General features: G+C 37.3%; 2 protein-coding genes across 3 annotated transcripts in view; both read left to right on the top strand.

Annotated features, from left to right (window-relative positions):
- Positions 1–26,177, top strand: part of plppr1 (phospholipid phosphatase related 1) — a 201,463-nt gene that overhangs the window by 50,821 nt on the left and 124,465 nt on the right. The gene's annotated exons all lie outside the window — the stretch shown is intronic.
- Positions 5,391–19,146, top strand: LOC137028928 (uncharacterized). Of its 2 annotated transcripts, none has more exons than XM_067398338.1 (11): positions 5,391–5,735; positions 8,935–9,097; positions 10,740–10,932; positions 11,032–11,100; positions 11,296–11,394; positions 12,752–12,856; positions 13,128–13,406; positions 13,511–13,543; positions 15,331–17,278; positions 17,417–17,548; positions 17,734–19,146. In XM_067398338.1, exons 1-11 carry the CDS (start codon positions 5,627–5,629, stop codon positions 17,952–17,954), a joined length of 3,351 nt encoding a protein of 1,116 aa, XP_067254439.1. In that variant the 5' UTR covers positions 5,391–5,626; the 3' UTR covers positions 17,955–19,146. The 2 variants fall into 2 exon arrangements, with proteins under 2 accessions (XP_067254439.1, XP_067254438.1); XM_067398337.1 differs by having other exon boundaries at positions 13,008–13,406; positions 17,734–19,144.

Raw genomic sequence — 26,177 nt, 5'->3', positions numbered from 1 at the left:
GATTTTTAATTTCCAACTTATTTTGGGTTATTTTTAAGCCAGCCATACAGTAGTTCATTGTTTAACAAATAATTGGCAAACATTTAACCCAACTGCTAGGTCTGTTCATTTTCAATCCAACTTGGGTTGTTTTTAACCCAGCATTTTTTTTAGAGTGTAGCTTCTATTTGAAATGAACACTAGCAGCAGTAAAACACAACTTTTATTTCTTTTCACAAAAATTATGATTACAGTGGCAGATAGATATCAATGAATAAAAAACTCCCTTGCACAATTATGAGCTCAAAACATTTTTACCATAGTGCATGATTTGTAAATTTGTAAACGAATTCTGTTTCATAAAACAAACTTAAATTATTTCAAACTCAGTTATCCTGGCAACTTATGCTGGGAAACTAGCCTGGTCTGGAGCAGGCTAACTGTCAGGCTAAGCTGAGCTTCTCTAACACTGACCAATAGGAAAGCAATGATGTTACAGCTGACTCTCTCACATACAATTTTTTGACTTATATATATATATATATATAAAATACACATTTATTAAATAGTGCTAAATAAAAAACAGTAGCATTAAGTAGCATTTTTTTATTATTATTATTAAAAGGTAAGTATGATGAACCAAAACATTTAAAGAGAAGTAATTTCTTAAAACAATAGCAAAATCATTCTCAGACTTAGTTCTCTCCCAAGTGCTTCCATTGTTGTCAGTATTGTCGGGAGTCTTATATCTTAGCACAGAAGAGTACAAGAGGATTACCAAAAATTGTTTTAAGTGTGAAAATATAGCAAAAGTAACACAGAAATTCAAAATCAATAGACCTGTGACAAGGCCCCTGAAACAATCACGCCATTTGTAAGCTTTCATTAAGTGATGAGTGATTTTTTTGCTAGACAAAGAGCAGGAGAAATACTAAGTATATATATATATATATATATATATATATATAGTGAATTCAGGTTGATTGTGACACTTTTTGCTATTGAAATGACTGGGAAAAAGTGTCCTAATCAACCTGATTTTTATTTATATATATATGTGTGTGTGTGTGTGTGTGTGTGTGTGTGTGTGTGTGTGTGTGTGTGTGTACCTACTTATGTCACTTTTGGGTACATTCACCAGGATACACACCAGTAAACTGGGGACCACCAAAAAAACTTGGGACATTTTGTATGTCCTCATTTGTTTGACCATATAATGGCATTCAGCATGCTCTAAAATGGTTTCCTGGCTTAAAATCTCATTTGTCCCAAAATTTCACTTTTATGTGATTTGTGTACTTAAAGTGTGTATGCCCCCCCACTAAAGTGTGTATAACACAGCGCCCTCTAGGAGAACTGCACTTCCGGAAAGATACACACTTTTGGGATTCTGACCAATCAGAGCGCAGGAAGATACTACGAGCGCGGGACTGGTGATCTGACCAATCAGAGACCAACACGTCACCAATAAAGATGGCGGAGGCAAAAACTATCATGAATATGAATGAATTGACATATAATCCACATTTAATTTGAGAAATATTCACAATAATTTGTGTTTAAATAAAAATAGACTCATTTGCAGGAGCTCTCATGCTTTATATTGGCATGTATTTTTAACTTTTAATCCTCGGAGTTTTGCGCTCGCATCAATGTGTGTGTAAAGATCGCGCCGCCCCGCCCCCGCCTAATGGAGACTATATCCGCGTACTGTAACTACAGTTTATTAATGTACGAACGAGTTTGAGGCGGGGACGACAGACATTACGTCATTTGAATATGAAACGTACATATTTCCTCCCAAAAGCGGAGGGAAAACTGTTTTAATCCGTCAAGCATGGTGATTTAGTTTATTTAATAAAATACACAAGCAACAAAAAGATTTGAAAACCTTCAAAATCGCTTGCTTTTATGAGTGATTTTATTTGCTTTAAGTGTTTTCTCCTACTTTGCGTTCTGCTGTTCCTCCATTAGTATCAGAGACAAGAGACAAGCACAGTACACAAATAACATAAAAAATATATATGTATATATAAAAAGATATGTGAAAAAAAATATTATAATATTATATAGATAGGAGCAGTTACAGCAAACATTCTCTTTATATTTTATATATAATATAATAATTTATATTTATATATGATATTTATAATAATTAATATTATATATAATATAATAATTTTATATTTTATATTATATTATATATAACAGTTTCTCTCACTTTGGTGCATGTCTCCAATCACAACTAAAATTCTTACTTGTTCAACATCCACATTATAGTCTCTTGTTCACATCATAAATGCAGATTCTCATTCTCCGGAACAAATTGCAAATGCTTTGGTACATTTGTGCATTTGATGTACAAGTGTCAGATGTTTCCTACATTATCACTTGCTTATGTCAGGTTCATCAAAATATACTAGGTGTCGAATAGTTTTTATTTTCATAAGACATTAAATGCAAAATGGTTGAACTAGTCATAAACTGTCAAGCATATTTTCTATACATTTCTTTTAGACTTTTTTTGTCCTGAATTATTAAATTTCAGGGATGAATTTTGAATTTCAATAATGAAGGGGAATGTAATTCAAGCAATGATCAACAGTTCTCTAAAATATCTCAGATGCCATCTCATTTGGGAGGCACAGACAGAGCACAACACAGTGTTACACACTCTGTACATGAATGAACAACAAGGACACAAACAGAGTCAACAGACAGAAGAAGGAGTAAGGATGTGTGGTGGAAGGGTATGGAGGAGAACAGAGGAAGAGGTAGAAGAGGCCAAGACTGAGATGTTTCTGATGGAAATAAGAGCCACTGTTGTAGATCATGCTCTCAGTCATGACCTAAGGCCGAGACGGGTCAAAAGAGCCGAATGATGGGAGATGTGTTTGTAGACAGAACAGGTGTGAAATCAGATAATGTTCACTATGTACTGTTCACTACATAAACTGTAGACTGATGTAATGCTATGTTACTGCAGTCTACTTGCATTTTACATTATACAGTAAATATTACGGTGGCTGAGAGAGATCACCGCGCACAACTGAAGAAAACACATGCAAACAGAAAAAATGAACAAAACATCTTGATCAGTTTGACAACACACTTGCTGCAAATATTCACCCAAATACAGAAACTTGCTGCAGACAACACACATACAATGATGATGAAAACTTTCAGGTAATAGACAACACCACTGACAAGTGTTCATTGAACAAGCATGTTCCAGCCAGGTTCGTCACTTGTTTGGGGTACCCTTGAAACATTTCTTTGTCATCAGTTCTCCTCTGTCCAACAGTGAACAGAGCATTATTATAATTCAGGCAGCTATCATAAGTCCGATTGGGATGATCGCAACAGTCAAAGTATTTATTCCAGTTCCATCCAGTTGAGGATCATATTCATCACGCTGGAATGGACGGTTTGGTGATGATCTGTGCCACTGGCTGTCATTATATCACATGACATTGTAGCTACTGTAATATTTTGACAGACCACCAGAAAGTATATCTGAATCCTGTCTCATCCAGTCTAGAGTGACGTGTTCATACTGTTGAAATGTATGCCATACAGATAAAGTGCAGTCTTGTGTATTTTCAATCACTGACATCAAAATCGTATCCATATTACTTCTGAAAATACTGTCAGAGTGTCTTTGTGAACAATGATACAAGGACTTGTCATTCTGATGACACTGATATAAGGATTATGAACTGGTTACAGGCTATTGCAGGTAATTCATTGTGTGCTGTTATTTGTATGAACTGTTTTAAGAAATGCACATACTGGTTTACATCTTAAGGATGCATATGAATGAGAATATATAATAGGAGAGCAGTTACAGCAAACATTGTTTTATATTTAGAGAGAGAGCAGTTACAGTGTTTAGTATAAAAAGTGTTTAAAAGAATCATGACTCAAGCTGGGACGTTTACATGTTTGTTTACAGATTTATTTTGTTCATACTTTGATTTTAAAAGGCACTGGATGTGAAACCCCTGCTCCCCTAACACTAACCCTAACCCTAACCCTAGCCCTAGCTGAGAGCTGCAGACAGTGACACTGAGTGACTCGCCGCCCTTCCCCCACCGGCCTCTGATCGCGCGCGCGCCTCCCGCCCATCCCCCACAGCAGCAGCGCAGCAGCTTGAGTGCAGAGTGAGATGAGCTCTGAGGAGAGATCACAAGTGCTGCTCAAATTATGGAATAATCTGTCGTGGATATGCGTTTTTAAAGCACTTTTACAAGATCTAGCAGCTTTTCCTTCCTTTATATTTAATATAAAATACCATAAATTAAAAAAAAAATGAAAGAAAATGCTGTTAATAAAGTGCACGTTAAAGTTTATTTTAGAGCCTCGAAATAATCCACACATCTCCCTGATTTTAACTCAAACATTTGATTAAATAGAATTAGTAAAAATTAAGATATGTGTTCCAAAGAGATCGTTTAAAAGTGATCATGTGCTCTGTCCATTAGAAAGACGTACGCCTCCGTTTTTATTTTATTTATTTTTTATTTAAGTTTGAAGAACCAGTACTGTGAATAAAACAAACAAAGATCTAGGTGTTTGCCAAAATATTTATTATGTCAAATAAATGTAGTCACAATTTCAACGTGAAATCCAAATACGTAACTACGTCATGCACGCACGTCAGCTGTGGATGTGTTTTCCCGGGAAATGCAGTCACATGGCATTGCTTGACGCGAAAAAGACGACAACCCCCATCAATGGACGCTGGAGAGGTGAGATCAAGTGTTGTCCCGAAAATGCATGATAACTAAAATACACTGTGAAATATGAAAGTTAGTAAGATGTATGTTTACTTTAGTGGTTAAATTATTTTCTGTTAATGTTTTATTTCTCGATTGTATTTGAGTTTGATTCTCATTTGATTATATTTTTTTTTTGCAATAAGGAAAAAAACAGTTTATTGCTTATTTGTAGGCATTGATGAGCAAATAGAATTTTGTTATATTTCATATAATATCTCTTTAGATTCTACAATTTAATCAGTGGTAGCCTGTTTTTCTCAATTTTTGTAAAATATCAACAGTATGTATTGTAATTTGAAATAATTAATTTTCATTTTTTATTATTTGATGTCATTTTTAATTTTATGTAATACATTATTTACACTTTTTTTTTTTTTAGTGGAACACAAAAGTGTTTTTTTATTTATCTTCACAGAGCTTTTTTTGCACAATGACAGTACATAGACACTTTATAGTATTTTTTTATTCTGTGTGTCAAGCTCCAAAGCAGACAAAATAGTCCATATGAATCTATCAGGTTACTGACTGAAAATCTGTAGCTTTTAAATTAACATGAATATGGATTGATATCAATCATCTGGTCACAATGGTTTTTGGCATCAATGATATTGCTGTTTTTTTTATCTAAATGCCTGTTTTAGACTGGTCACATGTGCTGTCACTGCATAGAGCTCTGTATTACATTTAAAGATAAACTTTAGTGTTCCACAGAAAAACACAACACAGGTTTGGAACAACATGAGGATTAGTACAATAATTATGTACATTTTTGGGTGAACAATTCCAGTAAGATCAAAAAGATTTTTAAAAATGCTTATTTAATCCATTCACCTTATATTTCTTTTTATTTCTTTTTTCCAGAAATAATGCTGAAAAGCAAAAGGCGTAAAACACCTCTGCAGGATGCAGAGGATCACATGACCCATAGAACTGATAAGCCTGGGCTTCAAGAGCAGTTCATCAGCAAATATAAAGGCAAGTATTTATGACTAACCATATACACCAGTGGTTCTCAAACTTTTTTCCCAGTGGGCCGCACAATGGTCCAAGTGCAAGTCTCACGGTCCGCATATAATTTACATATGACGTCACCAATGCAAACCAATCAGATTTAATGTTATGGTATTAGCAGATAATACTATTATTATACTTAGATGTTGCACACAATAAATAACAAATAAAAACTAACTTACTGACATTAGCTTTACAATAATAATCAGTAATGCTCAATGAACACACAAACTGTAGGCTATATACATCACTTTAAGTTGCTATTTAATTCTGTATGACTTTATGACTCTCTTCAACATTATCGCAATAGTCACCAAACAATCACATAAACGCCTTAATAAGCAAATATTACTCAGCTCTTTTTACAAACAACAATGAGTGCACTGTAGGCTAATTACAATCTCTGACGATATCAAGCTTTCTGTCATGTCGCAATCCTTGGCGCAGCATCGGATCCGCTAGCGCGCGGCCGAGTTGGGCTCATTCCAGCCGCGGGTGCGCTGATGCGGTTATTTTTACTGATTTAAAATACATCAATCAAACACATCGAATTCACAGTTCAGTCTTTTGAAATTGTAGGTTTTGCTTGTCAAGTACTTTACTACAGAGCAAACAGGAAGGCTGCCCATCTCGCTCATTAACAGCAAACTGATTCTTCCATTCTTCTTACCTTTACTGCTGATGCTGCGACTCTTCTTGTTTGCTTGTGTTCCTTCATTTTATCTTCCACATTTTGTTTTTCTCCTTTAATAACAAATTTGACCATTTTGAGGCTTAAATTTACAAAATTAATGGCTACTGTTTGAACTCTTCCTAAGCGCACACTTGTGTTTGTTTCGTTAACTGAGTGATTGCGTCATTATTCTACATTGGCTGATGTCTGAAAATAATAAATGCTCACCAAAATTATTTTATATGACAAATAAAGCATTATAGCTCATTTATATTTTTTTAATTCGCTTTAATTTAAATTTTAAAACAAAAATAAATTGTATGCTACTTTTTAAAATTATTATTATTATTGTGGTCGGCATATCGCGGGCCGCATTTACATTTGTGACGGGCCGCAGGTTGAGAACCACTGCTCCACACCCATTCAAACGCTTACTGCGCGTGAAGTGTCGCGTCACGCAACTCGCGCCCAATTACATCAAAAGTAGCCTAAATGCTCACTGGATGTCATGGCAACTGAATCACGGAGGAAAACTTTAAATATCTCGCCTTCGCTTTAATTTCGGACCATCTCCAAAAAGACATAAAACACTAAACAAATGATTTTGACATGCGTTTATCAAAGTAGGAAATCCAGACTTTTAATCCCTTACACACAATTACTGCTGTTGAAATACGAAATGGAGGCGGGTCCGGATTGAATCCCCTCCGCGCTTTGAGAAGTGCTGATATACACGAATGGTTAGGTCTTGATGTCATTAATGCAGAATAACCTGCTTTACAAATAAAGTCTTGTAGTTTAAAGGGTTAGTTCACTCAAAATTGAAGTTTCTGTCATTAATTACTCACCCTCATGTTGTTCCACACCTGTAAGACCTTCATTCATCTTCAGAACACAAATTAAGATATTTTTGATAAAATCTGATGGCTCGGTGAGACCTCTAAAGCAACTAAAGACATATTTAAAACAGTCATGTGACTACAGTGGTTCAACCTTAATGTTATGAAGTGATGAGAATATTTTTTTGTGCACAGAAAAACAAAATAACCACTTTATTCAATAATATCTAGTGATGGGTGATTTTGGGCACACAAAAAGTATTGAACTGCTGTAGTCACATGATCTGTTTTAAATATGTCTTTAGTAGCTTTCTGAACACTGAAAAAGGAAATGATTTTGCTCTCAATGCAGGCCTCACTGAGCCATTGAATTTTATCAAAAATATCTTAATTTGTGTTCTGAAGATGAATGAAGGTCTTACGGGTGTGAAACGACATGAGGGTGAGTAATTAATGACAGAAATTTATTTTTGGGTAAACTGAACATTTAGGTGGTTATTGGTTTGTGTGTAAACCAGGACAATGGATCATTTTTATAATAGGGTTAGTTCAAATAATGTCATTTATTACTCACCCTCATGCCGTTCCATACCCGTAAGACCTTCAATAAGGTGATTCTTTTTTTTGGAGCTATCAGTATATCGTTGTGCATGATCATGTACATGATCAATGTTTTTTTAATTTTTTTTTATTATTATTGGGTTTTGGTTAAATTCCTGAAGTAAGGGCTGCTTTTTCACTTTTTTTTTTCTAAGACACAAAATATACATCAGTAATACCCTCTTGTGATTTAAAAAAAAAGAAGCTTTTACTTTAAAGGTAGTTGCTAACAAGTGTCTAAATGGGAGACAGAGGTTGTCTGGGACATTAAAAATCATCACCTGAACAGATAAAGTCATCTACTCACTAGTCACTTTCACAGCCTCGTTGTGTTTAGAGGTAGATTTAGGGATGTACACTGTACACAACCATTCAAACATACATTATAAGAATGCAAAACATTATACTTATTAAACAGGGAGATGGATTTTTAAAGTTTTACAGTTCCTGGAGGCACATTTATCAACAACAACAAAAAAACTCTTTATCTAAAGCCAAAAACCATCCATAAACATCCATACACCACAAAGACAAACTATCCAGAAGCGATGCATGTTAAACACAGAATTTTCTTTTAAAAATATTGCAACACAGACACGTACTAGACGAGTTGTTGAAGCTTAATCATGAGGACGATGAAGTTTTGCAACTGTGGTGTATTTAATAGGCAAACTTAAGCTTAGTTTCTGCAGCAATACAAAAGCCAGTTAAAACAACATATAGGGTTTTAGTTGAGGGAACCAGGGGTGTGTGAACTACAAAAATACGTCATCGCTGCAGCACTCTATTCTAAACTATATAAAGCCAAGATAATATTGTTTATGTATGAAAGAGTATAAAAATTTTAACTGTATAATTTTAAGACTTTAAAGTATAATGTAATGTATAAAAAGCACAGCATACTTAGAAATTTGCCTGGCTGTTGACTATTTTCATTCAGCAATTTCCCTTTTACATATAATGTACATCATATGGCAGAGAACTTTAAGTAATGATCAAAATGATAGTTGACTTAATAAACTGCTGAATCTAATGCATTTCTCCTCTTCAGGGCGTGGAGTTTTCACCACTAGAGCTTTTTTCAGGGGTGATTTCGTTCTTGAATACAGAGGTGAACTTCTGAGTTCAGAGGAAAGTCTTGACCGAACTGAACACTACACTGAGGCCGAGAACGCGTTCCTGTTTGATTTTCAGTGGCGTGGCAGAAATTGGTGGTGAGTACAGACCTGTTGGATTGATGTAGTAGAGATGCTAAAACATCTGGAACTGAAAGATACTTAGGGTGTGTTCATGTTTGTAGTTTGGTTTGCTTTGTTCGTTTGGTCTGGGTCCACTTAGCATTTCTATCGTCGAACCTAAAGGCATAATGATATGTTCACAACCTGATTGGTGGGCTTTTATGACAGAACTTGCCGCACATGCTGTGTGCGTAGCCTACATATGGTGGTATTTTGACCAGCTGAGAACTTGTGAAGAGTTTATAAAATGTGTAAAAGTCAAAACAGCGGCAGGAATCCCTCCGGTTCTGACACCTGTACTGAACTGTTATGGGCAACATCACGACTATGAAGAGAAAAAACAGGTATGCATGAGCATTCTGTCCTTTTTAGGGTCTCATCTTCCTGTTTTTGTTTCGTTTAGATCTCTTTGGTCCGTGTTGCGTTCATATTTCAGTCGAACTGCTCCAGAGTTTGTTTGGAAGTGGACCAAGACCCATCTTTTCAGTAGTCTCTGTCCACTTGTTTAGTGTGCACCAGGGTTCAGATAGCAGTGTTCACACGTTCTAATGAATGCTGCTTTTCCACTACATGGTACGGCTCGGCACGGCCCCTTAATTTTTATGGACTTTTATACATGGACTTTCCATTGACTTCCATTATACAGCTGACAGACAGCAACGGTTTAAGTTAAAAATCGTAATTTGTGTTCTACTGAAGAAACAGTCACCTACATCATGGATGCGCTGGGGGTAAGCAGATAAACATTTCTATTTTTGGGTGAACTATCCCTTTAAATAGCACCACTTCGGTTGAGGTTCCAAACGTGCCATACTGATACTGAAATGTGACGTGTAAGCACTGAAGATCACTGATTTGTCAGAGAGTATAACAGCATCCGCAGAGACACTAGATTGGATTTACCACACCAGCTAGATTTAATTCTAGCGGGTTTGCTGCCTTGTGTTTTTTAATCGACTTGCTTTAAATGACCATCACATGCAACTTGAAAAAAGAAACGCCTCTATCGTGGTCAGTAGACGAGGTGGCAGCACAACTGTAATGATCAGACTATAATCCCAATCACTTTGAAGCGGTACTAACTGCAGTGGAAGAACAAACCGAGCGAGTTGAGTCGTACCGCACAGTGAGAAAGTGCCATAAAAGAGCAATGGCACCAGGGTTCATTTTAATCTAAACAAACATGCCAAGTGTGAACACACCCTTAATACTTAAAATTAACCATGAACTGACTTGAAGGCTGCTGAGTGCAGTTTCTTTGAGTCATCAATATTCGTTTTTAACCGTATTCCCAAAAGAGAACAAAATGGTGAATGTTAGATGCATTTGTCTGCTGAGAGGATGTTGCCATACACTATCCGATAGATCCGTGGTTCTCAGACCCTCCTCTCTGCAGATTCTGTTTGTCTCCTTAACCTGACACACTCGGTTGAGTTCATAGAGCTGTGTCCTGATGATCAGCTGATGGTCTGAATCAGGTAGATTAAAAAACGAGACATACAACTTATGCAGAGCGGTGGGTTTCCAGGGCTTGAGTTCAGAACCACTTAAAAATAACTCTACTTGTCTAGCATATATAAGATTACAAGTATTGAGTAATAATTTTATGTCTTTATAGCATGGATGCATCTAAAGAAGATGGTTCCTTGGGAAGACTTGTAAATGATGAACACAGAAATCCTACTTGCAAAATGAGAACCCTTGAAGTGAGCAGTAAACCTCACCTGTGTCTCTTTGCTGTGCGAGACATTCTACCAGGAGAAGAAATCACCTACAATTACGGAGACTCAGACTGGCCATGGCGAGTCAAGGTACTATCAAAAAAATGATAGAAAGATTGATCAGTAATTCAGGATAATCTTTTACTATCTGATTAGTTACCATGTGATTGTGGTCTCATATTTCTCAAGCCTTTGAATCAAGCATCAACTGAATCCTCTGATAAAAAGCCATCCATCAGTTTGGGTCCGCAGAGATCGGTAAGTCCACTTTAAAACATCTGTATCATTATTCTATATTATTGTCTCTTTTGTGAGTAGTGTGTCTGGGTGTTAACAGAAGGAAAGGAGTGATAGATAAAGTTACTGTAGGACAGCTAGATTAATTACTGGTTTTTCTGTTCTATACAAACATTTCTGATTTTTATATTCACTGGTTCCTTTTCTGGCATCTAGCCCCATTGTGCTGCTCCTGTTTCTTCACCTGGATTGGACGAGGTGAACAGCAGTGGTCCACATAAGCAGTCAGGCAAAGCAAGAACATCAAGAAAAACGGTAACTGTCTCATAATGCAGCAACTATTAGATGATTTCTGGGAAAAACTGTTGATATTTGAAATCGACACCCAAACAACCACACCCCTCCCTTCATTGCTCCGCCCCCAAAATACTGAACACCCTATTCAACACAGGCAACTACTAACAGCTGGTGCACAGGTGTTCAACTAGAAAAGATCTTTATCGCTGGCAGACCGTAGGATGCATTAGAAGGTTTGTTTTTAGTTGATTGTAGGTGCGTGTCCACTTCATCCAGCACACTTTGTGTAAACGCTCCAAATGGTACAAAATAATATTTTGTCATTAGAAATGTAATTTATGTGAAAAGAAATGTAAAAGTTAAAGAGGTTCCTTCCTGGTCTGGAAGGAACCACTGCGGAGAAGCACAGTATCTGTGTGACTCTTCATAGACATAAACAGAGAGAAGTAGCTCCAGCTACAATGTTCTTTAGACACATGCAGTTATGTTTATTAACCGCTCAAGCACCAAAAGTTATGGAATGTAAATGTAGTCTTACTACCTTACTACCCACCTCTGCTAGTTACCTAGTTATTGTCACAATTTTATTTTCAATATTGTTAATGTACATTTTATGTTTGTTTAAAGGGTTAGTTCAAATAATGTCATTAATTACTCACCCTCATGTCATTCCACACCTTTAATTTTCAGAACACAAATTAAGATAATTTTAATTAAATCTGATGGCTCAGTGAGGCCTCCATTCAAAACAATGACATTTCCTCTCTCAAGATCCATTAATGTACTAAAAACACATTTAAATCAGTTCATGTGAGTACAGTGATTCAATATTAATATTATAAAGTGACGAGAATATTTTTGTGGACCAAAAAAACTAAATAACGACTTTTCGACAATATAGTGATGGGCCGATTTCAAAACACTGCTTTGGAGCTTTATGAATCCAAAGTCACGTGATTTCAGCATTTTAGCCGTTTGATAGGAGATCCGAGTCACTGATTCGATTTGTGAAGCTCTGAAGCAGTGTTTTGAAATCAGCCCATCACTATATTGTCAAAGTCGTTATTTTTTTTGTTTGGTGCACAAAAAGTATTCTTGTCACTTTATAATATTAATATTGAACCACTGTACTCACATGAACTGATTTAAATATGTTTTTAGTACATTAATGGATCTTGAAAGAGGAAATGTTATTGCATTGAATGCAGGCCTCACTGAGCCATCGGATTTAATCAAAAATATATTAATTTGTATTCTGAAGATTAACAAAGGTCTTACGGGTGTGGAACAATATGAGGGTGAGTAATTAATGACATTATTTTCATTTTTGGGTGAACTAACCCTTTATGCTAAATACTTCTTTATATATCCACAGAAGCGGTTTCAATCAAGACTGGCAAAATTAAGAAAACATCATGAAGATTGCTATGAACGTTTTAACAGAGCAGAAACTGAAAAGGAACGCAATAAGATTGCTAAAGTAAGATTGAGTAATATGTCAACATCATAACAATACTCTGTGATCAACACCTCAGTCCATTAACAGGCTAATTATTTTAATATTAATTAATAGTTTCTTTTGCTTGTAGACCTTATGTTTTTATTCAGATTATATTTTCAAACTGTTACAGTCATCCTTAGTTGTGTCCACAACTGATGCATCCTCTTCATCACCACCCTGTGCTGTGTCCACCTCTGTAATGACCTCATCAACGTCACCACCTCCTGCACCACCAACGTCACCTGCGCAGCCCTCGTCGTCCTCATCCTCGCCTGCGCAGCCCTCGTCGTCCTCATCCTCGCCTGCGCAGCTCTCGTCGACCTCCTCCTCTCCTGCGCAGCCCTCGTCGTCCTCATCCTCGCCTTCTCAGCCCTCGTCATCCTCATCCTCGCCTGCGCAGCCCTCATCATCCTCATCCAGCCCAGCACAGCCTCCATCTTCTCCTGCTCCACCCTTATCTTCACCCTGTGCTGTATCCACACCTGTGGTTCTCTCATCACAGATGTCTAAGACACTCTCATTAAGAGAGGTGGGTATCTTCATTTGCTCAATTATTGGGATGGTCTGGGTGTATTGGACTGGTAGGACTAAATTAAATATTATTTTTATTTGTTTGTATTTCTCCTCTTCCAGGTACCCTCTTTAAGGCTATCAAGAAAAAGACAGGTATGTGACTTGCCATGTAACTCTTTATACACTGCGTTCCAAATTATTATGCAAGAGACAAAACAGTAAGATTTCTGTACAATAAACATTCAGATTTTAGTTTTTCTAAGAAAATGTTTGTTTGTTTGTTTATTTATCCATGTCTTTTTAGATAACTGGTATCAATCTCAGACAAAATAATTTGCCAGGTCTATGGAAACCCTACTTAGAGGTTGTTCCACATTATTAAGCAAGTCAGAGTTCTCATGCAATATGAGGAGGAAGAACGATCTTTCTGAAGATGAAAAGCATGAAATGGTGCAATGTTGTGCAAAAGGCATGAAAACAACTAATATTGTGTGAAACTGAATGGAGATTATCAAATTATCATAAGATTTGTGAGTGATTTAGAGCACAGCAGAACTCGGTCAGATAAAGGCTTATTAATGAAAGTTCCTGTCAAAAAAATTAACTGTATTAAAAGGGCAGCTATAAAAAAGCCAGTGTTGAGCAGCAAACAGGTATTTGAAGCTTCTGGTGTCTCTGGAGTCTTGAGAAGCTCTCCATGCAGGCTGGCAGTTGTGCGTAAAGATGCATTTCAGCCACTCCAAACCAAACCTCACAAAGAGAAACATTAACAGTTGGTGAAGAAATACATTTTCAAACAGATTTATTGCTGTGATGTTTTTTTGCAGCATGGGATAGTGCATTGTACAAATAGTGCATTGTACTGTGCACTATCCTCCTTTTTATACCATAGCTGAAAATGAATTATTATGAACTCCACATATCTTGCAAAAGTCATTTTAATACCCTCCATCTCACTTTCTAGTATTCCAGCCCAAACAATCAGCCACCAGCTCCTTGCTGACATCGCAGTCTTGCTGGAACGTGGTGGCCATTCACCAACCATCCAGAAATCCATCCATTTAGACCATCCATTGTAGTACGGCATTAGTCAGTGAATAAAACTATTTAAAAATGAGTCTTCATGTATTTCTAAACCCACTGTAAATGTTTCTCTTTGTGAGGTTTGGTTTGGAGTGGCTGAAATGCATCTTTACGCACAACTGCCAGCCTGCATGGAGAGCTTCTTGAGACTCCAGAGACACCAGCAGCTTCAAATACCTGTTTGCTGCTCAACACTGGCTTTTTTATATAGCTGCCCTTTTAATACAGTTAATTTTTTTGACAGGAACTTTCCTCAACAAGCCTTTATCTGACTGAGTCCTGCTGTGCTCTAAATCACTCACAAATCTTATGATAATTTGATAATCTCCATTCAATTTCACACAATATTAGTTGTTTTCATGCCTTTTGCACAACATTGCACCATTTCATGCTTTTCATCTTCAGGAAGATCTTTCTTCCTCTCCATATTGCATGAGAACTGTGACTTGCTTAATAATGTGGAACAACCTCTAAGTAGGGTTTCCATAGACCTGGCAAATTATTTTGTCTGAGGTTGATACCAGTTATCTAAAAAGACATGGATAAATAAACAAACAAACATTTTCTTAGAAAAACTAAAATCTGAATGTTTATTGTACAGAAATCTTACTGATTTGTCTCTTGCATAATAATTTGGAACGCAGTGTATACTCAAATCATTTTCATAGTTATGACTTTACTTGCCTACAATCCAGGAAATGTAATTTTACGGGAACTGCTGCCATGCCCACTATGCTCACATACGATCTCTTCTGTTAGATTCTGGCAGTGGTATACTCATGTGATCACTAAAAAGTAGTTGGAAAAAAACAACATTTGGAATTATTTGAGTAAGTGTTCATTTTTTTCTCATTCAGTATTCAGGAAGTGCCATCAGTGACTACAGCGATGTCACAGACTACAGTGATGTTGACTACATACCAAAAATCAACTCTGATGAATCGGATGGTAGTTCTTCTGGACATGACATGGGTAAAAGTGCTTTGATGCATCCAAAATCACTCAAAGAGGCTGGTAGTTCATCTAATCAATTTGTGACGGCACCATCACCAAAAAAGATGAAATGCCAAACTAAAGAGACAAACACCTTGTCTGGTGATAAGACTTTTATTCAGTCCATGCCATCACCAAAGCAGGAATGCAAGACATACAAGAAGAAGCAGTATTGCCTTTATTGCTCTAAGCCATATTCAAAAATGGCAAGACATCTTGAATTTGTCCATCGCAACGAAGTGGAGGTTGTAAAGGCAGTAGCATATCCAAAAAATTCAAAGGAACGACGAGTCCAGTTAAACCACCTTAGAAAAAGGGGCAACTTTGCCCACAACACAGATGTTGTGAGACAAGGACATGGGGAGATGATTGCCTGTTACCGTCCAAAAAAAGGAAAAAGAGCCAAAGAATTTATTCACTGCATTTACTGCCAAGGGCTTTACAACAAGAGTAGCCTTTGGAAACATATCAAAACCTGTCCTCTGAAACCTAAAGATGATGAAGCCCAGGGCAGGAAAAGAGTTCGATCTCTGTGTGCTCTGAACACACCAGTTGGCTTAGAAGTAAGCACAGGTTTCAAGAAAGTACTATCCTTTATGAACTATGATGACGTTTCACGCGTAGTCCATTCCGACATATGCATCATGCAGCTGGGGCAGCACATGTTCAACAGGATGGGGTCTGATGTGACCAGACATGACTACATCAGGCAGAAGATGAGAGAAGTTGGCAGACTTCTTCTTGAAGCAAGGAAGTTTACACCACTGAGAACAATGGTAGACTTCATCATACCAGCAAACTTCAAACATGTCATAGCAGCTGTTAAAGTTGTATCTGGCTACGATGAAGAGAAAAACTTCTACCGTATTCCTTCTTTAGCTCTCAAACTTGGGCATTCTTTAAACAAGATCTGTAGCATTGTTGAGAGCAACGCCATGATGTATGGAGATCATGACCGTGCTGAGTGTGCTCGAGACTTCAGGAAAATACACCAGGCAAGGTGGAATGAGTACATTTCTGCTGGTGCTATAACTACTTTGAAAGAAGCCAAGTGGAACACACCACAGATCATTCCTTTCACTCAGGACGTCAAAGTCCTACATGCACATCTTGACAAGAAACACAATGAGCTCCTAAGTAAGCTCAGAACTTGCCCTTCTGCTGACAGCTATGCTGCTCTAGCCAAAGTCACGCTGTCCCAGGTCATCCTGTTCAACAGAAGAAGAGAAGGTGAGGTGTCCCGGATGCTTTTGTCAGCTTTTAAAAGCAGGGATTCTTCTGAGCTACACAAAGACATCGCCATCTGTCTGTCTGAGTTTGAGAGGAAGCTGTGCCTGCACTTCACCAGAGTTGAGATCCGTGGTAAACGGGGGAGAAAGGTTCCTGTGCTCCTCAAGCCTTCGATGGTTACTGCCATGGAGCTGCTCGTTGAAACACGTGAGGTTTGTGGCGTTCCAGCAGAGAATCCCTTTATGTTTGCCAGATGTGGAGCGATGTCTGCCTACAGAGGAGGAGAGTGCATCAATAAAGCTGCTTGTGAATGTGGCATAAAGAATCCCGAAGCGCTGTCATCAACCAGGCTCAGGAAACACATAGCAACCATGTCGAAAGTTCTGAACCTTGATGAGAATGAAGCAGACCAGCTGGCTGATTTCCTTGGTCACGATATTAGAATCCACAGACAGTATTACCGGTTACCAGAGGGGACACTGCAGCTGGCAAAAATGAGTAAAGTCCTAATGGCCATGGAGAAAGGAACACTGTCTGACTTCAAAGGAAAGAAACTTGACGACATTGAAATTGACCCAAATGGTATGAGTATACTTGGACGGTCTGTGTGTGTCTGTGCTGTATATATTTGCAAAAAACTGTACATTATCATATGTTACAGATGCTAAGTATAATCAATAAACTGTTGATTTTTTTATTTTTTTTTTATCAACTGTTTAGAGCAACTTGAGGCTCAAGGTGATTCCATGTCAAGTGATGAGGAGGATTACAGTGACGTATCTCAGACAACCGCACCAGCAGAGACTGATCCACCTGTTCAATCTGATCAATCTGTTTCACAAGAGGATCAAGGTAAGAAAAATCTCTAAACTACACGCACAATAATCATCAAATAACCATAAATTAGCTCCAAGCAGCAATATCCATCCAAGGGCTTTTCAAAATTCAGAAAAATCTACACATTAGGACATATGTATGATTTGGTCATACTCACTGATTTAGTTGTTATGAGAATTACATTTTTAATTATTCCATAGGTTCTTCAAACGCTCCAAAAAAGAAATGGGAGGACAATGAGGTAAAAGCAGTAGAGAGACACATGATGAAGTTCATCAAGACATGCAAAGTTCCTGGTAAGCAAGACTGTGAAAGATGCATTCACGCAGAGCCAGAAGCTTTGAAGCAGCGAACATGGACTGGTGTGAAAAATTATGTGCGGAACAGGATCACGACTCTTAAAAGAAAGGGTGGTTTGTGAGGAGGCACAAACACAAAAACACTTCAGTGCCTTTTATAACTTCTTTACTGTAAAAAAATAAATATATAATATATAAAAATACTGTAAAAATATAATATGATGTGGAAAGTGTTAAAAGTATTATTTGACTTATTTGTCTGAAGAGAGTGGCTCAACTAGCGACCAGCTCATTGAAGGTGCTGTACATTAACGTTGTTAGCAAAAGACTGTACTGCGATGTTACATAAACTAATCAAAAATAATCTGTACCATTTATCCCAAGTAAAATAATCCCATATTAGCTCTTATAAATATATTTTACATGCCATCTTAACACTTTGCACATCATTCTCTTTTTGTAATAAATGGAGGAAAATTAAAAGAAATTAGGATAAAGGTGTAGAAATTGTTTTGAGGATGGAATGAATCAGAATATCAAGAAAGTAAGAAGGAGTATAAGAACACTAATGAAGACAGAATAGTTCATTTTCAATGTTCTGTTTTCATTGTTCAGTTACAATGAAGTTCGATGGAATGTCACTAAACTTTCTATATGTCATAAATATAAAGGATGAGGTAAAGGGGATAAGGGGGAGGAGCGAATGTAAAGGTTGTGAAAAGAGGGAGGAGCGAATGTAAAGGTTGTGAAAAGAGGGAGGAGCGAATGTAAAGGTTGTGGGAAAGAGGGAGGAGCGAATGTAAAGGGGATGAAAAGAGGGAGGAGCGAATGTAAAGGGAATGAAAAGAGGGAGGAGCGAATGTAAAGGGAATGAAAAGAGGGAGGAGCGAATGTAAAGGGGATGAAGAGGGAGGAGCGAATGTAAAGGTTGTGAAAAGAGGGAGGAGCGAATGTAAAGGGGATGAAAAGAGGGAGGACCGAATGTAAAGATTGTGAAAAGAGGGAGGAGCGAATGTAAAGGGGATGAAAAGAGGGAGGAGCGAATGTAAAGGTTGTGAAAAGAGGGAGGAGTGAATGTAAAGGTTGTGAAAAGAGGGAGGAGCGAATGTAAAGGTTGTGAAAGAGGGAGGGGCGAACGTAAAGGGGATGAAAAGAGGGAGGAGCGAATGTAAAGATTGTGAAAAGAGGGAGGAGCGAATGTAAAGGGATGAAAAGAGGGAGGAGTGAATGTAAAGATTGTGAAAAGAGGGAGGAGCGAATGTAAAGGTTGTGAAAAGAGGGAGGAGCGAATGTAAAGATTGTGAAAAGAGGGAGGAGCGAATGTAAAGGTTGTGAAAAGAGGGAGGAGCGAATGTAAAGGGGATGAAAAGAGGGAGGAGTGAATGTAAAGGTTGTGAAAAGAGGGAGGAGCGAATGTAAAGGGGATGAAAAGAGGGAGGAGCGAATGTAAAGGTTGTGAAAAGAGGGAGGAGCGAATGTAAAAGGGATGAAGAGAGGGAGGAGCGAATGTAAAGGTTGTGAAAAGAGGGAGGAGCGAATGTAAAAGGGATGAAGAGAGGGAGGAGCGAATGTAAAAGGGATGAAGAGAGGGAGGAGCGAATGTAAAGGTTGTGAAAAGAGGGAGGAGCGAATGTAAAAGGGATGAAGAGAGGGAGGAGCGAATGTAAAAGGGATGAAGAGAGGGAGGAGCGAATGTAAAGGTTGTGGAAAGGGGAGGAGTGAATGTAAAGGGGATGAAAAGAGGGAGGAGCGAATGTAAAGGTTGTGAGAAGAGCGAGTGAATGTAAAGGGAAGGAGGAGGGTGAAGGTAAAGGAGGAAGTAGAGAGATTTTAAAGATGGGTGAATGGAGGAAGTACGGAAGCCTCCAAGTTAGTGCTAGTTTTGCATTTTCATTGTTGTCCTTTGTAAATTGTTTTTTTTTCTTATCTTTTTTAATTTCTGTTATTCGCCACAATGTGTTGTTATTGTTAATATTAAAGACTCATTTAATCAGTTTGTCTCACTAGAGTCCTCAAAGAGTCATTTTATCGGATTTTGTGTCTCACTAGAGTCCTCAAAGAGTCATTTTATCGGATTTTGTGTATGACTAGAGTCCCCAAAGAGTCATTTTATCAGAGTGTGTGTCTCACTAGAGTCCCCAAAGAGTCATTTTATCAGATTTTGTGTATCACTAGAGTCCCCAAAAAGTCATTTTATCGGATTTGTGTCTCACTAGAGTCCCCAAAGAGTCATTTTATCGGAGTGTGTGTATGACTAGAGTCCTCAAAGAGTCATTTTATCAGATTTTGTGTATCACTAGAGTCCTCAAAGAGTCATTTTATCAGATTTTGTGTATCACTAGAGTCCTCAAAGAGTCATTTTATCAGATTTTGTGTATGACTAGAGTCCTCAAAGAGTCATTTTATCAGATTTTGTGTATCACTAGAGTCCTCAAAGAGTCATTTTATCAGATTTTGTGTATCACTAGAGTCCTCAAAGAGTCATTTTATCAGATTTTGTGTATGACTAGAGTCCTCAAAGAGTCATTTTATCAGATTTTGTGTATGACTAGAGTCCTCAAAGAGTCATTTTATCAGATTTTGTGTATCACTAGAGTCCTCAAAGAGTCATTTTATCGGATTTTGTGTATCACTAGAGTCCCCAAAGAGTCATTTTATCGGATTTTGTGTATCACTAGAGTCCCCAAAGAGTCATTTTATCGGATTTTGTGTATCACTAGAGTCCCCAAAGAGTCATTTTATCGGAGTGTGTGTGTCACTATTTTTATTCATATAGTTTTTTTGACTATTATTACATTTTGCAGAAAACATGCCTAATGTCTTAAGGCCCCAGTGAGTAGCCAGAGATGACACTGGTGAGGAAAACATCTTAAGATGTTTTTGGGGTAATGATTATTTGCAGTCAATGCTAAATTAACTAGAAGGATGCAGGCAGTGGTCAGGGAAGTGTTCTCTGCCTTGAAGTCAAGACAACTTTATTTCTAAGGTGTGTTTATACTATACAGTTCATTTCAAAACACCTTCACACATAAAATAACTGTTGCAAATTTTAACAATTGACATGATTTGTATTCCATTTGTAAAACAGTTCTGCAGAAGACAATAATTTCATTATTCAGCTTAATTCAGTACATCTTTTGTTCTCTGATAGTCAATACAGTCGAATCAATAATATTTCTGAATGTTAATTGTCATTTCCCAACTGAGCAATCCAAAGGCACTTGATCTCAAGCTGCAAATCAAATGAAAATGTATGCTACCCATTTTCAGTGCTCTTGAAGAAGTTAAAAAGCCCAGTTTAGTCTCTCACACTAGTTTCTCTGCTCTAGCTTGATTCCAGTACCCAGTATTGAAACTTTGAATTATAATATTCCACTTCTATGACTTCTTAGGATAAATAACTTATAAAATTACAAGTTACAACAAAGTCCTGAAAGTGTACCTTAACCAGAGTCTGTGTATCTCCACAGTCCTCAAAGGATGACTAGATCAGAGTTTGTGTATGTCCCCAAATTGGACATATAAAATACTGTCCCCAATGTGAAGGTAAAGTGTCAGGTCTTTAAGGAAGTGTTTTATTGATAAAATCAAGTGATATCTGTAATAACGGCTTCTCCAGAAGCGCAGTGATGTCTTTCTTTAGTCTCTAGACCCTTCAGAAAGGGTAGTCCCTAAAGGTAGGGTATCCAGTCATACGTCCTCACATTGTAGTTAAGTAGGTGTGTGTGTGTGTGTGTGTGTGTGTGTGTGTGTGTGTGTGTGTGTGTGTGTGTGTGTGTGTGTGTGTGTGTGTGTGTGAAACCTACAGGTTTTCCTTTCTTACTGGCTAAATGTTTTGAGCCCAATATTTAATTAGATTGTTTTTTTTACATTTCTCTCTGGTTTTGTTTGGCAGTAGTACTATTTATGGTTATTAGAAGAGCAGAAATTAAGATCACAAAATTAAAAATTTAAATAAATATGCACAGACTAAATTTTAATTGGTAAGATGAATCTAAACTCAGTAATTGTCCCAAAGTATATTGATTTACCGCATTACAATAGTCCATTTACAGTTACTATCATAAAAAAATACACATACTTGTAGGTTTAAACTTGTACATAAGGCACATTTAATGTCCAACATCAAATATTTTAGCGAAATGTATATTTTAGAATTATTGCTTCTATTGCATTCCGTCTGTTTAGCACGCATGCGCGCAGCAGCGCTCGTTCACTGTGATGTTTAGCAGCAAAACGGAAATATTTGCATTACTTTCTAACATTTACAGATGGAGAATAAACTTGTGGAAATTAAGTTATGCACTGTCTCAAATGCATGAAATAGCACAAAATGTATGCCCTTTCCTGTGGTGGATCGATTTGATCCATGATCGACCTCTAGGGCTGCTTAAAAAAACCGTGCACGCGAAATTATCTTGACTAGGTGAACCTGGATCTAATTAGCGGGACTGCGTGAACTTCAATTACTTTTTATGAAACCGTTTTAGCCCAAACTCATTTGTTAGGTTAATTCAAGTCAGGTTTTGGAGTTTAATCCTCGCTTTTCTTAGCATCTTTTATGAAACAGACCTCTGGTACAGCAATGCACTTGCACTCAGGTACAAGTCCCATGAAACACAAGTCACAATAAATAATATCAAAGAATTGTGGAAAGAAGTTAAAATGGAATGTTTGCTTCAGCACATTTCAAATTTGAAAATTGTATTGTAATTGTTAATCTGTTTAGGGTCGGGTTAAGTGTAGATGGTACGTTATTTTCAAATGCGAAAGAGCATTAACCTTTTAGTGCAGGTCAACGGGCATTTCATTGAACTGCAGCTATACATACAACAACTAATGTAATAAAATGTTTTCATGTTGATCTGTTTCATGTTCATCTGTTTCAGACAAAATTTACATGCTTTTAGCGTCACTCACTGTATATTTCACTTTGAAAGTGTCGCGAAAGAACCAACGTAATATTATTTTGCAGAAATGTAGCAGACAAATTTTTCCAATGAGCCTGGCTTGATTTGTCATAAATTTAGCCTACATTTTAGTATGAAAGTTATTGTTGGATCATGATTTGTTTGTGAAAATGTTCATATGCAGATTTCATGCACAAATTTGTGCGCGGTTAGTGAATGAGATCCATTGAAATTACTGAGCAGTCATAAGAATATGCAGTTTGGTTAACAATCTCTTAAATTTGAAATGATTATAAGGTTAGATGCATTTTATTAAATTTAATAAAAATTGCAGAGTGAGACAGACCTGCGACTTACCAGATGAGAATCACTTTCTTAAAAAGAGCCTGATTTAACAAGATCCCTGAAGTTCACATACACCTTTTTAGTTTGTATTTAATATGGTGCTAAGCCAGAACACAGAATGTTTACTAGCACTAAATTGACAACATTGTCTTATTATGGTTTGCTTATGTTCTCACTGCATTTTCTGTCATCCTATGCATCAACAGCATAAACCCAGTAGATTTTAAAAGCAGTGATTCTTCATGGTGCCAGAAAGCAATCCTGTGCTTGAATAACCATACAGTGGTTCTGACCTCCTGGCCCTCTCATTCACATGACATTCATTTGAAGGACAGATGATAAGACATGAATTACCTGGCTGCTCTCCACAGCTGGGACCTTATTGAGTGTGGGGGGTTGGAGGTGCCATATATTCTAGAATCGGCGAGAGCTGCCAGTTCTTTGCTGAAGGCATGCACAAGCCTGTGGAATAATTAACTATATGCATTATTCTCAAGAATTCTGAGGAACAAAAAAAAAAGGTCTGCAGTCATGTTTTTTTGTTTGGAATAAATGCTAACCCTAAATGAGGATGACATGTTCAAATCGGGGACAAAAGGTTATTATAAATCAGTATTACTTTGTGGTTTACCTCAACTATCAAATGATGATGTCAACTAGGAGACTGCAATTTTTTGTTTTATAAAATTCTTAGTGCGTTTTGTCTAGAGGAGTGAAGAGAAAAGCAATAAATTATAAACCCTTAAGCTGCAGTCCGCAACTTTTTTTGTGTTAAAAATGTACAAAATGATATAATGAGAATATACAACATGAATCCATATTCCAAACCATGTTTTTGTCTTACCCGAATTTATATTCGGACTATTTCAGACCAGACTGGTAGGACTCGCCACAGAGTATCATAGTAACTGCGTGACTCGCAATTGACATACACAGAGAAAAGTAGCTCCGGCTACAATGTTCTTCCGCAAGATGCGTGCAGTTCTGTTTAGAGGGCCAAAAATCATGGACAGCAGCTTTAAATGAATAAATAATGACAGGACATAAAAGGATGTGAGCCTTGCAATAAAGACCAGATGAAATCTTAGTGGTGTCGTAAATCATTTGTAATTTGGTTGACTGGCTTCTCTCAGTTCTCTCAGTTACTGCACATACTGTAAAATGTATTGTGTCCTTATTTTTTTATTCAAAACAAGTGGTGGTGTTTTATTATTATTATTATTATTATTATTATTGTAACACTTTACAATAAGGTCTCATTTGTTAACATTAGTTAATGTATTAACTAACATGAACTTACAATCGCTCCAGCGGCCTCGTTCAGCTCCCACAACACTCGGTCCTGCTCTGCTTCATACTACAGTAACGTTAATAATCACATCCGTGAACATGATTTCTTCTCGAGTCCTGCCCTGATTCTTTTGCACCAGCTGTGAAGTGAAGACCACATGTCCCAAGATTCCGCGCTCAAACTTGGCATCATCAAGCTATGCGTTTGTTTTGAAAAGGCCTCTAGCAACCTCTAGCGGACAGAAAATCTTACATATTGCACCTTTAAGCAGTGTGATGATTTTTTTTTAAAGTTCAATTATTAGTCTCTCAGCTGATACTCATTCACAAAGCTGCAGTCACAATAATTATAAAATAGTTATTGTAATGCTGTTTAAAAATTATATAGAGGATAGCATGTCACACTACATGACATCAACTTATTTCATAAAACTACCCTAATATTAAAACAACAATAGGCCATGCATTACACTGATACATATATTTAAAAAAGCAGCAATAGCAATGATAAAACACACTTAAAAAAAAAAATCCAAATACGAATTTTTAGTTTAATTTTGACAATTTGCTCTCTTGCCCTGCCTTTTCATCATGTTTTCATATAATATAATGATATGAGTGATTGTATAATAACCATGACAAAAATTATTAGGATATTGCAGTGTCCACAAACACATCAAGCAAAACATATGAAAGCTATTAATCACACTGACTTGAGCATTATGAATACAAAGTCATTAGCTCACTCATCCCATAAGGGTGAAAAGTTAAAGTTAGTCCCATTAAAAACAAACAAACAAACAAACAAAAAAAAAAACATCTGAATAGCAAAATCATATTCATAATGTACGTTTATGTTACCATAGCTTGCACATGAATAACAGCGCTATCTGTTAGCATTCTCATTCATCTCAATGTCAGCTGTCACATACAGACCTGGGTATGCAATGGGGAAGCTGCCATCTGTGCTTCATGGGCACTTCGTTTTTAAGAACTAATCATCTGAGCCATAATACCAACACAATCTCATTTGTATGTTTTTGTACAATCTGTTTACAACGCAGTGAAGATTATGTTTAGGGGAGTTTGAAATAGACTCAAGAAAGACGTCGCTTAAATAAAAAATTTTACGTTTTATACGAAATTGATTTTTTCAAGGCTCCAAGTGAGCTCAAAGTCATTCCATCACCTAGTAGTTCTCTAAGATTCTGTAGTAACACAACAAGGCACAAGGATCTTGTGGACATATTTTCAGCCATAACACTGTATTTCAATGCCACACTTCCTCCATGATCTCCCAAATCTCCAACACTCTAATGCTTAAAATGATCAATACATTTCACAGATCTTTTTAACTGGACAATGCTGAGGACTGATTTGTCACTGTTGATCTTAAGACGCATACTTCCACGTATCCATCCTTCCACAGGGGAGTTCCTGAGGTTCGCATTCGGGGGCAAAGTGAAGGGGGACCCACTCCACATGATCAAGGTCTCTGCACCTTGATAGTATGCAGGAAGCCTTGGTTCTTGTCCCAAGGTCCCTTGTTAGGAGCCCATTGTCATCACTTCATGTTCAGGACAGATGCTTCCTTTACTGGCTGGGGAGTAGTTATGGAATGCCGCTCAACTCAGGGTCTGTGGAGGAGTCTTCCTCTCTCGTGGCATGTAAATTGCCTGGAAATGATGGCCGTCTTCACAGTGTTGAAGCATTTTCTCCCCGACCTGACAGGCCATCATGTGCTTGTTTGCACAGACAACACATCAGTGGTCTCTTATATAAAGCATCAGGGGATCTGAG

The sequence above is a fragment of the Chanodichthys erythropterus genome, chromosome 10, assembly GCF_024489055.1.
Source record: "Chanodichthys erythropterus isolate Z2021 chromosome 10, ASM2448905v1, whole genome shotgun sequence".
NCBI classification, from domain to species: domain Eukaryota; kingdom Metazoa; phylum Chordata; class Actinopteri; order Cypriniformes; family Xenocyprididae; genus Chanodichthys; species Chanodichthys erythropterus.
Note: the sequence above shows the minus strand (reverse complement) of the source record. Positions and strands in the feature narration are given on the sequence as shown.

What these genes read in the sequence shown, in the direction of transcription:
- LOC137028928 (XM_067398337.1), top strand. Translation starts at nt 5,627, where the DNA reads ATGCTGAAAAGCAAAAGGCGTAAAACACCTCTGCAGGATGCAGAGGAT. An exon ending in GTTCATCAGCAAATATAAAG is followed by an intron (nt 5,736 to 8,934) that starts GCAAGTATTTAT and finishes TCTCCTCTTCAG; the next exon opens with GGCGTGGAGTTTTCACCACT. An exon ending in CATTGAAATTGACCCAAATG is followed by an intron (nt 17,279 to 17,416) that starts GTATGAGTATAC and finishes TCAACTGTTTAG; the next exon opens with AGCAACTTGAGGCTCAAGGT.